General features: G+C 36.4%; 1 protein-coding gene across 1 annotated transcript; it reads right to left on the bottom strand.

The window, feature by feature from the left end:
• Window positions 1-11852: 11852 nt before the first annotated feature.
• On the bottom strand, window positions 11853-14602 carry rpl21 (ribosomal protein L21). Its single transcript, XM_030123525.1, has 6 exons — window positions 14485-14602; window positions 13408-13486; window positions 13254-13315; window positions 13008-13120; window positions 12272-12422; window positions 11853-11975 (listed from the first exon to the last, which is right to left on the bottom strand). The coding sequence occupies exons 2-6, from the start codon at window positions 13472-13474 to the stop codon at window positions 11886-11888; spliced, it is 483 nt and encodes a 160-aa protein (XP_029979385.1). The 5' UTR covers window positions 13475-13486; window positions 14485-14602; the 3' UTR covers window positions 11853-11885.
• Between the last annotated feature and the right edge of the window lie 71 nt (window positions 14603-14673).

Raw genomic sequence — 14673 nt, 5'->3', positions numbered from 1 at the left:
GATAGATAGATAGATAGATAGATAGATAGATAGATAGATAGATAGATAGATAGATAGATAGATAGATAGATAGATAGATAAAGATACATAATATAGAAGATAAAGATAGATAATATAAAACACAATGGTACATGATGGTTTTTAGAAAGATGGCAATATTAAAAACAGACATTGACAATAATACTGATTATTATGTAATGTTTTATCTGTTAACCACACACTTCAAACCAAAATGTTTGTGGAAAAAGAAATGCTTTAAAAGTAGACGTTGTTCTTGCAGACCTTTGTTCACGTGGTTCATGCGAACTGCAGGACCATAAAGACTGAAGATACCATAAGCTGATTTACAGTTTATTCTGGGTAAAGTGAGACACTCTTAACTCCCAAAAACTGGGTTATGACCCACAGGTGGGTCACAGAAAAGTTTTTCTGGGTCACAAATTAAGAATCTATTTGTCAGTATGTTTTTTTTTTTTTACATGCAGAAGTGCAACACACACTGAAACTGATCCTCTGCCTTGAACACATCATAAGCTGAACATGTAGCAACAAACCACACACTGTAGACTAGGAGCAGTGGGCTACCATGTCAGGCACCTGGGGAGCAAATGAGGAGTTAAGTGCCTTGCTCAATGGCACGTGAGCCAACAATTTCTCTGCTTTTCTGGGGAATTGAACTGGATACCTTTCAGTCACAAGCTGCTTCTCCAACCTTCCAGGCTATGATACTGTATTTTATGTATGTTTTACTGAAAAATGTCAAGAAAAGAAGAACCAAATGGAGATTTTCATATTTTGTGTCATTTATTAAGTATTGTAAAGTAAAATGTGTGTAGTGTTGGACTATACTTTTTACTAGAAAAGTACAGTAAAAAGTAATTTTTTTCACTCCTGAATGAAGTATTCAATGTAGCTATATTTAGTTACACAGACATAAAATACAGTGATTTATCTTCATTGTTAGTTTGCCTGTTCCACATATTGCAAAATACAGTATATCTTTCATTCTTTTGTCTCTTTTCCAAAAGTGACACGGCCAATATATAACATTAAAACACAATGTAAAAATGGCTGTGAAATTATCAAGAATGTTCCTTTGGGTAAAAATTCACTCCTTTCACATTTATAGAAAGGGTCAATTGTGAGTTGTTTTGCAATGGTTTGTCTTTGTATGAAAAAAGGAAAGAAAAAAAAAAAAGGGAAGCACTGATTGATTGCAGATATGTTTAGTTTTCTTTCAGAGAGCAGGGTTACTCATGGATTAAAAACATATAAATGTAAGGAATCAGTCTGGCACCTGTACTTAACTATGGACCTGGGTTTAATAATGATCCCACTGATACTCAAACACTATAAATGCCCATGGCTCTCTCCTCTGTATTGATTGATACTGGCTTTAAAAGTGTCACCCGGCTCCTTGCAGCCAGTGTGAGTCTCTATCTGCTGTTGCACACAAGCATGTGAGAGGCGACTGTCTGTCTCCATTAATTACACACATAGACAGAATTTACAGCTCTAATCTTCATCTTATCAACCCTCCAATATTGTTTGCTGATATGTGTGATTGATTGTTGTCAGAAATTAGCTGACTGTAAGAGCCTTTGAAACAGACAAAATCAGCATCTCAAAGGTTTTTAGGTTAATATATCTGCAGTATTCTACCTATGGAATAAACTAAAAAAAAAAAAGAAACAACACAGAAAACAGGGGTGTACAAATGACGCACTGACAATCCAATAATGCTATCTGCCTGGATAAACATTGGAGATCACACTCTGCACCCATGTCATGCTCTCATGTGAAACCTTTGACTGACTTTTGTGAATAAGCCCTATTGAAAGCCTGTTGGGCGTTACCTCAGTGCCCTCCCACGCTCCAGGTAAGCAGGCCCAGGTCAGTTGACACGGTTATCAGCCTCCTCCTCTCCCATCCGGTCCCCCTCCTCCTCCACCGCCTCGCCCTCTGCTGTCAGGCCCTGCTGTCAATACAGCTGGCCCAATATCCACATGTATGACCGAGCCTCCCTCTGTCGCTGATAACCAGCAGGCAGCTCAGACTCTATCACCCCACCTATCAAACACACAGATACAGCATGTACTCTGTTTGGCATGCAGTGGGATTTCCTTGTACCTTTGTCAAACCCATACAAATCATGGGGGCACACTCAGTCACACCTTGCACACATAACAGTCGCAAGAATAGGTGAAGAATAAAGCGAAATGCACATACAGTACCTGACATATCCCCACTCTATGCTGCTTTTTACATCAATTACAACATATTTCAAATGGAAATAATAGATTTTATTCAATTACACAATCCTAACTCCTCTGTTTTTATTTCATACTGATTAAAAGTGATGTCAAGAAGGTCAAATTTGCTAAAATACAACATAACGACACCTACCGTCATATAAATTACCACTGCTGACCAGGCCTGAATGTCACAAATCCCTGGGAACAGATGTTTGGTGTGGAATATAAGATCAAGTGTCATAAAATGTCTTCATCCCTTGGAAAACAGGTCACTGGATCCTTAAACATGGAGTGTACTTTACCTCATGAGCCCCCGTCACGCATCGATGCTGAGTACTTGTAAAGCTGTTGAAGCAGTAGGCCCTTACCCGTAAAGACAACGCAAAGTTCATCAGTTTCCTCCCACAGCAACTGGTCATATGCCTCCGAATTCCACTGCTATTTTAGGCTCCGTTGGGTTGGAGAGTGGGGCGGTGGGGGTATCAGATACAAAAAGGGACTGTATTTTGCCTTTCTGTTGACGCAAAAATGTTTTTAATTGGGTTATATGTAGTGCCATTAATACAAAGTCACCTCAAGGGTCCCTGCCCAAAATGCAGAATGGATAACATGGCCCAGACCTCAACCAGTCACTGCAGTGCATTACTACTTCATATTTTAATGTATTGATTAAATAATTTGATGAGAAAATGTTCTTTAACCCATAAAGACCCAAACATCCACCACCAACCAAAACCATCTACTGATGTGAACTGTTTAATACCTGTTGATCCACTAATCCTATCAATACAGGGAAATAATTGGTGTAAAATGCAGTTTGTCATCAGATATGACCCATTTGGACATTTAGAGGCTCCGTAGTGAACGTGGAAACACTGTAATCTTCTACAACACTGATTCATCAGTAAAACCAATGGAGTGTAATAGATGACAGTGGGTGGAGACACTTGTTTTTACGTTAAGTTATTGACATATTTTGCTGAAAAAGTCAATTTTTCTTCTGTTTTCTCTGTTTTTGATATAATAACCCTCAATTTTAATCTGAGCTTTTGATCAGTGAATCAAATATCAGCAAAAACATGTTTTTCACTGAAAAAACACAAAATGTTCAGGATAATATTATAATAAATAGTGATAAATTGCTTAAGAAAGAAACTGAAAGAAAAATTAATTTGGGAACTGCCACAAAAGTAGCACTGGGTTTTTATGCGTTAATATGGCTCATTCTGCTTGAATAGCAAATTTGGTATTAAACTGTGATTTACTTACAATTTAATATTAATGTTGACTAAAATATGACTTCTTTATTAATTCTTCTTCAGAGGGTTAAATGCATTCACACTCAAAATCTCAACCCTTCATTTCTATAAACAGTGCCTGTAAAAAGTGTTCACACCAACTCTGGCTGTGATTTATTGAAATTTGCAATCAATTTGACATTAAAGAGTGAGAAACTCAAATTGTGTCAGAAATTATTGACATTTTTATAACAATAAATCAATAAAATATTCAAGGGAGTGAAACCTTTTTAATAGGCTTTTACTTTTTAATACTTTTTAACCTACAGTGATATGGGAATTACTGTAGAATATTTGATTTTAAGTTTAAATCAAATAATAGGATGCAGAGTGGGTCATCCACAAAGTAGAAGGTTGGCGGTTAAATCTTCATCCCCTGTTCACATGCTGAAATGTTCTTGAGCAAAACACCAATCCTCAAGTCGCTTCCAATGGTGCGTGAATGTGTGTGTTAACGTGTGGAAATAGGTGAATGTGACACAGTGGATACCATTAAGGTACGAAAACATCATATTAACCCATTAAGACCCAGTGCTACTTTAGTGGCATCTCCCAAATTAATTTTTCCCCTATATTTAACCTTTCTTAAGTGATTTATCACAATTTATTGTAATATTATCTTCTTTACTTTGAGTTTTTCCAATTTTTATAATGTATTTTTCTATATTTAATTCATTGATTATGTAGATGTTCATAAAAGCTCAGAATAAATTCAAAGGTTATTGTATCAGAAACAAAGAAAACAGAAGAAAAAGTGACTTTTTCAGTAAAATATATCATAAACTGAACATAAAACAAGTGTGTCCATCCACTGTCACTGATCCAAATCCATGGGTTTTACTGGTGAATCAGTGTTGTAGAAGATGACGGTGTTTCTACGTTCACTACGGAGCCTCTGAACGTCCAAATGGGTCATATCTGATGACCATGAAAAGATGACAAACTGCATTTTACACCAATTATTTACATGCATTGATAGAATTAATGGATCCACAGGTATTAAACAGTTTGCATCAGTAGATGCTGTTGGTTGCCAGTGGCTGCTTGGGTCTTTATGGGTTAATGCAGTATGTTTACCATTCTCAGTGAAGAGTCAAATGTACACATTTAGTACTGTTACAGTATTGAAAACATACCTGTTCTATTAGAAAAGACATCATGCATACTATATAATGCTTGGTTGGAAAAAATCCCCCCCTTAATTTAACTAAGCAAACAGGTACGAGTCTTCCATTAGATCATTTTAATGTTTCAACTGCAACAAGTTATTTAATAATAACCGTTGCAGTGAGTAGCTTCTCATTTCTTCAATAACTATTAGTTTGACAGAGAGCATAAATGTTTGACCACACCAGGATTCATCAGGTTCAAGTTGTAAAGTAGTGGTTCAGGGAATATGAGGCATCATTTTCACACATGGATTTGCCACCACAGCTTCCAAACCTGAACCCCATTGGGAATCTTTGGTATGTACTGAAGAAGACTTTACACAGTGGACCAACACTCCCATCGTCAAGACAAGATGTCAGTGAAAATTATACAACTCTGGACAGAAATAAATGTTGTGACATTTATGGTGACATTGCACAAGCATTGCATAGCATAAATGATGTCACGGTTTAACCCATAAAGACCCAGTGCTACTTTTGTGGCACTTCCCAAATTATTTTTTCTGTTTCTACCTTTCTTAACTGATTTATCACCAACTTTTTTTAATTATAATATTATCCTCTGTATTTTTCATTTTTCGGTGTAAATCATGTATTTTCCCATATTTAATTCACAGATCATATAGATATTCATGAAAAGTCAGGGTAAATTCAAAGTTTATTATATCAGAAACAGAGAAAACTTAAGAAAAATTGACTTTTTCAGCAAAATACATCATTAACTGAACATAAGCCAAGTGTGTCCATCCACTGTCATTGATCCAACTCCATGGGTTTTACTGGTGAATTAATGTAGGAGATGATGGTTTTTCCACGTTCACTACAGAGCCTCTGAATGTCCAAATGGGTCATATCTACCTAAGACCCAGGAAAGTGAAAGTTTTAGCTTTTTTTACATTAAACAATTGTCTTGATTGGAAACTGTATAATGCAACAGTTTTTTCAGACACATTTTTTCAATTATTTTTATTTATTTATTTTTATTTTAATGATTTGTCCTTTGCAATGGAGAGCTTTTTTTTTTTTTTAAAGTAAAACTGTGAAACTTTTGTCCCCTACAGAGGACACAGATGCATTGCTGGGTCTCAGGAGGATATCTGATGACCATGAAAAGACAACAAACTGGATTTTACACCAATTATTTACACGGATTGATAGGATTAGTGGATCAACAGGTATTAAACAGTTTATAACTGTCGATGGTTTGTGTCGCCGGTGGCTGTTTGGGTCTTTATGGGTTAAGTTGCACTGAAATATTGGCAGCTTATAAAACCAACAGAACACGTGCTTTGTTCAGTCACAGTCATAAACATCTCACTTGAAGAAATAAGGCTGAAAAAATGGTATAAACGATAATAAGATAACACAATTATATCATATTGTTTTTCTGAGATTTGGTGAATGTGTCCTGTGAGAGCAGATAACTGTGAAATTGTATCGTGCTATGCAACATTTGGTGGTGTAAGCCTGTCTCTGTCCACGTCCAGTGATCTACCTTGTATGTTTGTGTGCATGTGTGTGTGTGTGTGTGGTTAATGTGTAACACCGCGGGTCGATACAGCTGCTCTGAGCTGCTGGCTGAGCTGACAGACTCAATCTGTGTGTGTCAAACCAGTGTGATTAAGGAGTTCATAGTGCTCCGCGGCTTTTATCCACATGCCTCGTCTTTCTGCCCTCCTCCCTCTTGCTTGCTTTCTCCTCCTCTGTTTACTCTTCGTTCCTTCAATCAGTAACTTCCGTGAGTCAGTGCCACACATGACACTCTGATCGCACACACAAAGGCCCTACAGTAGATGTATAGGCACGATGGTTGTCTCACTACTCTACTGGGAAAGCATGTGTTGTTGAGGTAATATTTTAGGTACAAATATGTGGCATTTTCTTTCACACATAGCACATAACAGCAAGAATGATCCACTCTGTGCTCTATTCCTGCAAGTAGTGGGAATATACAAAATGTTTGGGCACCGTTCGTCTTATCTAAACACAACAAACAAGATCCAGACCTTGTCAATCAATACCAAGGGCTTTAGGGGCCAACTCGCTCACTGATTGATTGCATTTTATTTTTCCATCTGCTTTTCCTGGTTTTATCTGTCCGGCTTGTTGGGTACTTATTACTCCGTCCCCGATAAGGCCTGTGTCTAAATTCCCTGACCTCAGGTGTGTTAAGGTTGAGGGTGAAGACAACCTGAGCAAGTTTATCTCAGAGGGCTGACACCATTGTCCACTGGAGGATTTCAACATCTACAACAGGGGTGTCAAACTCATTTCAATTCAGGGGCCACATTCAGCCCAATATGACCTCACGTGGGATGGATCAGTAAAATAATAACATAATAATAAGCTATAAGTGATGTCAACTCCAAACTTTTCTATGTTTTAGAGTAAGAAAAGTAAAATTATATAATGAAAATGTTTAAACTATCCTTTAAAAATTATGAATAACACGAACAACCTGAAATTCCTTAAGAAAAATAAGTGCAGTTTTAACAATATTACACCTTAGTTTATCATTTTCACACATGTATTACAACTTACAGAATGTATTGGATATAAAGGCACAAAACATTTGGTACGAGCCATAATATTGTTAAACCATTAAGACTCAATTTTACTTTTGTGCCAGTTACCAAATCAATTTTTCTCTGTATTTAATCTCTCTTAAGGGATTTATCATCATTTATTATAATATTATCCTCTGTATTTTGTGTTTTTTCAGTGTAAATCAGGTATTTTCCTGTATTTAATTAACTGATCATGCAGATGTTCAAAAAGCTCAGATTAATGTTAAAGGTTGTTATATCAGAAGGAGAGAAAACTAATGAAAAAGTGACTTTTTCGGCAAAATATATCATTAACTGAACATAAAGCAAGTGTGTCCATCCACTGTCATTGATCCAACTCCATGGATTTTACTGGTGAATCAATGTTGTAGAAGATGATGGTGTTTCCATGTTCACTACGGAGCCTCTGAACGTCCAGATGGGTCATATCTGATGACCATGAAAAGATGACAAACTGCATTTTACACCAATTACTTACATGTATTGATAGGATTAGTGGAATAACAGGTATTAAACGGTAGATGCTTATGGTTACCATTGGCTGTTTGGCTCTTTATGGGTTAAAATTGCATTTACTTCTCTTAGGATGTTTCATATTTGTTCAGGTCATTCACATTTTTTGTGAAGAGATAGTTTGTAAATGTAAACATTTTCATGTAATTCTTTTTTCTTTTTTTTTTTACCCTAAGACAAAGAGAAAAAATTGGAGTTGTCATTATTTATAGGTTATTATCGTAGGATTTTACTGAACTGACCGAGTTGAGATCAAATTGGTCTGTATGTGCCCCCTGAACCAAACTATTTCAACCCCCTTGATTGTTAATACTTGCATTTCACAAATTCATCCCATGGTCAAGATTGGACATTTTGACCCACAGGCTGTATGTTTGACCTCCCATAATCTACAAAATGTCTTTTCCTCTTTTTTTTAATTAATATTTAGAAGTCCTAAAAGTCACATCTTTTCTTCCTTCAAAGAATGTGTGCTTCTGCAGAAATAAAAATGCTTAACCTGATTCACACACATACATACGCTAACACATCACCCTGTCATCTGCTGCCTCTATCTCTGTAAACTGGTCCTAATAAGTGCAAATATTGGGTAAAGTACCGAGGTGGGCTGAGATAACCTATTTGTCACATAACCAGCCAGCCATTCAGCCTCCACTGATTAAACAACACACATCAAGTGGCCTACACACACATGCACTCACACAGCTCCAACGTTAGACAGCTCTCACACATATTCATATATGAGTAATACATGTGAATAACATTAAAAAAATAACAGTGCTATTGAAAAAACATATATTGGATCAATCCATCTCCTGTTGAATGGTAAAGTACACAGAAAGATCATGAAAAGAGACTATTCACAGGCTGTGTTAAACATTTTGTTGCACCAAATGATGTGTAATTACATAAATCTGTCATGCTATATTGCCTTTTATTATGAACAGAGGCTCATATTGAAAAACTAAAGCAGTGATTTCCAGCTTTTAAGCCCTGAATGACAAGTTCAGTGTCACCTCAGGACCAACGCTTCCAAAAAATGTCATAAATTTCCATACAACTACATTTTTTCATTTTTACAATGAAAATAATGTCTCTGAAAGTCTCGTTTTGTGTGTGTGTGTGTGTGTGTGTGTGTGTGTGTGTATATATATATATATATATATATATATATATATTTTTTTTTTTTTTTTTTACATTTTAATCCTGTTGCATCTTTTGCACCATTTCAATCTTTTCATCTCTCGTACAGTTTTGTTTCATCTTTTACATTGTACCCATCTTATGTCCTTTTCTTTTACATTATTTTTGTCACGTCTTTTAGAACTGAAGCCTCTCTTCTACATTTCACAGCTTTATTGGCACAAACATTTAAAAACTCTTCCAGGAAACACTCTTCTTCTGTTCTAATTAAGAAAATAAATTCCCATATGATATAACTATTATATATTTTCCTCTGCCAATAAATACAGCTATGCGACCCATTTTGGGTCCTGGGCCTAAGTTTGGGAAACACAAGTGTAGACTATTCTTAATATTAACGTGACAAGTCAAAACTTTATTTTACAGAACTTATGAAAATGGTCAAATTAGTAAGAGCCTTATCTTTTCATCGTTATCATTTTGCCAATTCAACCTACATTCTAAATTGTCATCGTTTTGGCCTCATGTTTGTAATTAGGGTTGTTGATCTTCATTTTGATCTACCTTTGAAAAGACTGGTTAAAAAAAAAAAAAAAAAGTTGATATTGGATAATTGCTTACCACCAGGGGTGTCAGACATGTAGCCAGACAAAGGGTCCAAACTGACCCACAGGATGAATTAATGTGCAAGAAATACACTGAAGACGTTAACGGTCAAGGGTGTCAGTCATTTTAGTTCAGGTGCCACATACAGGCCAATGTGAGCTCAAGTAAAATAATAGCATAAATAAGACATATATAAAACTCTTAATTTTCTCTTTTGTTTGATGTGAAAAAAACATAATTGCATTACTAAAATATTTACATTTACAAACTATCCCTTCACAATAAAATGTGTCCACTGTACACACCAAATGTCCACTGCAATCTGAGAGTTGTGTTAATAATAAGCTGAGACATTGTATTGTTGAAATTGCACTTATTTTTCTCAGTAACTTTCCAGTTGTACGTAGTTTTTTAGGTTATTACCATTTTCATAATGAAATCTGACTTTTTTTTTTTTAATTACCTCATCGGGGCAAATACCTTTTAACTGAAAACAAATATATTTTTATTATTCTTTATAAATTATGATGCCTAATATTTTACTGGTCCGGCCCACTTGAGGTCACATTGGGCTGTAGTTGACCCCTGAACTAAAACAATTTTTGCCAGCCCTGTCTTAAACCATGATTCAACTGTTCATACTTACTTCTATGATTAAATGTATATAGTTCCTTAAATCTGGGTTATTTGGCAGTAAAATGTCCTGATGAAGACACTGGATGTGTTTACACAAACTGCTGAATCATGGTCCGTCTCACTGGAAACATCTAGCCCTTGGAAAATACTCTGCAGTTGAATTATCCACTTCACATGAGGTAATCCCATAATACTGATACTATTATGTTCAATTATCACATGTATCAAACCTTGGTTATCACCTAAACACCTTTCTAAGCTCTACAGTGCATGTGTCTCCATCCACCACAGGCCTGATGCTAATGCTGAGCTCCTTGGACATTTCATTGTGCATACTGCCACCTAGTGCATGAACAGAGAAATGACTGGAAGAACCAAGGGATGTGGTTTACGTCATATTGAAATACAGCTTTGGAAATACTCATCAGATCATCTGTGAATTGGTGTAGAAACTCAGTAGTACAGGCCTGTTCTTGAAATATTCAACATTTATTTTCACCGTTTTGTCACTCAATACTAAAACACTGGATCTTTGTTCATTTAAACACACTGCTTCTGTAAAGCATTTCAATATTTTAATCACTTCTTTAAACTCACACTTACACATAAGAAAATCCTGATGGCTTTATAAGACATTACATAATTTTCTACTGTCTTGTTACATTGCTTTATTCCCCTCTACAAGTAAATATTTCCACTGGTCTACTGATGCCTTCGCTATCTATATATAATTTCATAAATAATTTTAAGGTTTAAGATTATTTGTGATTAACGTATTCATATGGTTGGAAGAAGCCTCTTCGAATTTCCATTCAACACATCTGTATAAAGTGAACTAATCTCTGCATCATTGCACAATAGAATTAGTAGCAAAATCAATTTGTGCCCTGTAGCACTGGAATTTTTTAATTTATAGTAACTTTACTTGCAGATTTATATGCATGAATAGAGCATTTGCCTCCATTTATGCAAGAGGTTAGCTGCTGAATTTAAGCAAAGTATAAAGCTGATAAGGATACAAAGCTTGTGTACAATAAGGCATATACAACAGTTCTCAGGACAGTGAGTTATGTCTGTTTAAAATATAGTATTGCTAAATGAACATGGCATGAATTTGACTTTCTGGACTGTAGAAGGAGGGTGTGCTAGGTTTACACCTCTCAGTCTTTAAACATTATAGTTATATCATTATTTTTTAATGACTATTTGTTGTCTATTGCTCTTGTCTGTCTTGCTTTGGTACTGGTAATAATAAAAATAAAGATCCTCAATTCCAGTGGTCAGTTGTGTTGTCCTAAAGTCTATTAAACCCTATGCTTTTATGACATATCTTTTATGAAATTGAACTGCAGAGATCTAACCAGAAACATTAACAGAAACTGGTTGTTGACCATTTACTGCTAATGATTACCAGCCCATGCTTAGCCTCAATCTAAACAGTTAACAGGTCAATGACAAATAGCATAAACAAGAGTGGATGTAGATCTGTAATGCTTGTGTCACTTGTAGTCACTCTCAGATCGCCGGTGAAATAGAAAGTGCGTTTGATTTCATCTTGAGAAATCATAGGAGGAAAATCATCACTGAGTGACAGCACATGGTGACACTTCATTTTAAGTTGTTTAAAAATGTAAAAAAAAAAAAAAAAAAAAACACGTCAAAGGGTGTGTGTACAAATATTTTTATTGTGTGAGCACTTTATGCCATGAACTCATAGGGGATGGGCTCCAGCAGCTGAGGGGTGTTCTTCTTCGTGCTGACAAAGTGGGCTTCACGTGGAGGAGCAGGCTGTAAAGACAGAGGAAACGTCAGGTGATGAATGAGTAAATAAATGGATTCAGATGAAAACAAACTCATTTTGAAGTTTAATAATAATAACAATAATAATAATAAAAAAAGTTTCCAGACATAAAAAAACAAATTCACAATAGTGTTTCAATTGTAGACATTTTAATTTTGACCTAAATTTTGGTTTTAATTTGTGGACTGAGTTATCACCAGATAAGATCTGCACAACAAAAACAACTTACTATAATGCACTCACACTAAAGCAGACTATAATTACTAATTGACTGAACTCATACCTGGCGCTTCAGCTCCACCCAGGTGCCTTTCTGCTTGGCCTCCAGTTTCCTGGCTTCATTCTCCTTGACGCGCTGCAGGAAACTGTCCCTGCTCTTCGAGTGCTTCACATGCTCAATGCGCACGTTAATCCTCTTGGCCAGGATCTTGCCCCTGTGAGCCACATGCAAAAAATGTAAATCATGTATGTGACCTGACTGATGGCTTTGACAAAATACTGCTGTTTACTGGTCTCTTCTGTCTCCTCAATACAACCCCAGATCTAACAGGAGTCAGACCTTTGGTGCTTAAGGATTAAGTATTTTTCCCCACATGAATGACCACTGAGGACATAAAAAAATCCTGGTGGCAAAGTGAAGATGGGGTCAAATCAGCCTCGTTTCAGTTTAAGTAAAACCAAAATTTAGTTCCAAAACACAAAGAATCTATGTATTACATCAGGCTGTGTTTATCACAGATGTTCAGTGGACGTGTACATTATCTACCTAACACCAAAACTACACTGTTTACAACTCACTTTGTGAATGACTTTAGCAACTGATTCTTAATCACATCAGTCATTTCTTAATGCTCAGATAATTTTACCAACTACATAATATTTCCCTGTATGCATAAATACAATTTAACCAGCTGTCATGAAGTTTAGTGACCGAGAAAAAAATATGTACTTTAACAAATTGAGGCAACAGTTGGAATTTGAGGGTTGTTCAATGAAAGACAGACAACTTAAGTACTTACTTGACCTGCTTGTTGACAATGATGCCGACAGCATGTTGGGTTACATTGTAGACTCGTCCCGTCTTGCCATGGTAGCACTTATGAGGCATACCTTTCTGAATGGTTCCTGTGCCCTACAAAGAATCACACACACATCAATGTAACAATGCCTAGAAAGATTCTTTGTCCCTGCAAGAACCTCAAAATACTTAACAGCTGCACTTTGCGGAAAAGCTTTCACTTCAGTCTCTGTCGTAGAGATCTTACCTTAATGTCAACGATATCACCTTTCTTGTAGATGCGCATGTATGTGGACAGGGGAATGGGGCCTGCAAAATACACACACAACATTCACTCATCTTGTTCTGACAATGCAAAATTTAATAGCAGTTTGAAAGTTAGTCTTGGAGTCAGTACTCACCATGCTTGCGGAAAGGCCTGCTGAACATATACCTCGTCCCCCTCCTCTTGCCTCTGGTGTTCGTCATGTTGCCTGATTACTGAGAGAATATTCGTGTCAGTTTCAATAGATCCTGGACTTTAGAGCTGCAACTGATTAATCGACTCAAAGTGATCCAAAAAAAAATAAAAAATCATTCAACAATTCTCCTGAATCAAAGCTTTATTTCCTTCATTTCTCCACTGTTAAACACTGGTTCCACTGTTGCGTTTCACACTGACGCTTATTGTGACACACAAAGAAGCTTCAATTCAGGAAAACTGCAATAGAATATCTCCTTTCAATCAATTCGAGTCGATTAATCGAATCGGGACTTTTTGCATTGACTTCAAGCACCTAGTCGATTAATCGGTTGCAGCTCTACTGGACTTACAATTTGTTTTTCTCATATTCCACTTGACAAGCATGATATTGAAGCTTATAATACCAACCAAATGTGTACGATGTGGTGCCAAAAGTGCTTGAGTACAGCACCCCAACAGAGTTAACTTTTAGGTCATTAAAAACCGGGGGTGTTGGAGTAAGTTTAAATACCCTTGCGTTTAGCAGTCTATGCGTGTCTGAACAAAATTGGTCGATTATATTCCTTAAACCTAAAGATCAAAAGACATTCGGAGTGAAATGATTATATTTTCCACAACCTGTACTTGCCGGTGATAGGGCTGTGATAGACATAATGCTAATGTGTTAACAAGGAATGCTCAACGTGGCTAAGTTGTGATATTAAAAACATGTTAAGAAAATGACGAAATATCACAGTCTATATTGCACTAAGGTCTGTGACAGTACTGTGGAGAGATTATCAGTAAAAAATAAAGAGTCTGCACATCGTTACGTTGTCTCCCAGGCCCACATGGAGAACCACGCTACTGATCCCACCAATATAACACGGAAAATAACGATAAATTGGACACGTTTATCGTTTCTATTAATTCAGAGAGATGTAAAAAGGGGTTGCGATTCATATACTGACATATCAACATTCAAATGTGCTAAAAAATAAGGAAAATATCTAATTTAACAAGGAGAAGCTCTTACCCCCGGTCTCTACAAGATGGCGGGTACAGCGGAAAGGGAGATTGAAGGCCCCCAAACTCCGCCTTGTAAAAATCCATTTCAGGCAGACTTCAATATTGCCTGAACTAAAATTGTGAAGTAATCAGCAGTCGGAATTCGTTACGGCGAATTACAAAGAAATCGATGCCCTACAGTTGTCACCACACTGGT

This window comes from Sphaeramia orbicularis, chromosome 20 (genome assembly GCF_902148855.1).
Source record: "Sphaeramia orbicularis chromosome 20, fSphaOr1.1, whole genome shotgun sequence".
NCBI lineage: Eukaryota > Metazoa > Chordata > Actinopteri > Kurtiformes > Apogonidae > Sphaeramia > Sphaeramia orbicularis.
Note: the sequence above shows the minus strand (reverse complement) of the source record. Positions and strands in the feature narration are given on the sequence as shown.

Bases quoted from the DNA above. Each gene is read 5' to 3' on its own strand.
- rpl21 (XM_030123525.1), bottom strand. From the start codon at position 13,474: ATGACGAACACCAGAGGCAAGAGGAGGGGGACGAGGTATATGTTCAGC. The intron at 13,316-13,407 runs GTGAGTACTGAC...TGTATTTTGCAG, and splicing joins CAGGCCTTTCCGCAAGCATG to GCCCCATTCCCCTGTCCACA. The intron at 12,423-13,007 runs GTAAGTACTTAA...TGTGGCTCACAG, and splicing joins ATTGTCAACAAGCAGGTCAA to GGGCAAGATCCTGGCCAAGA.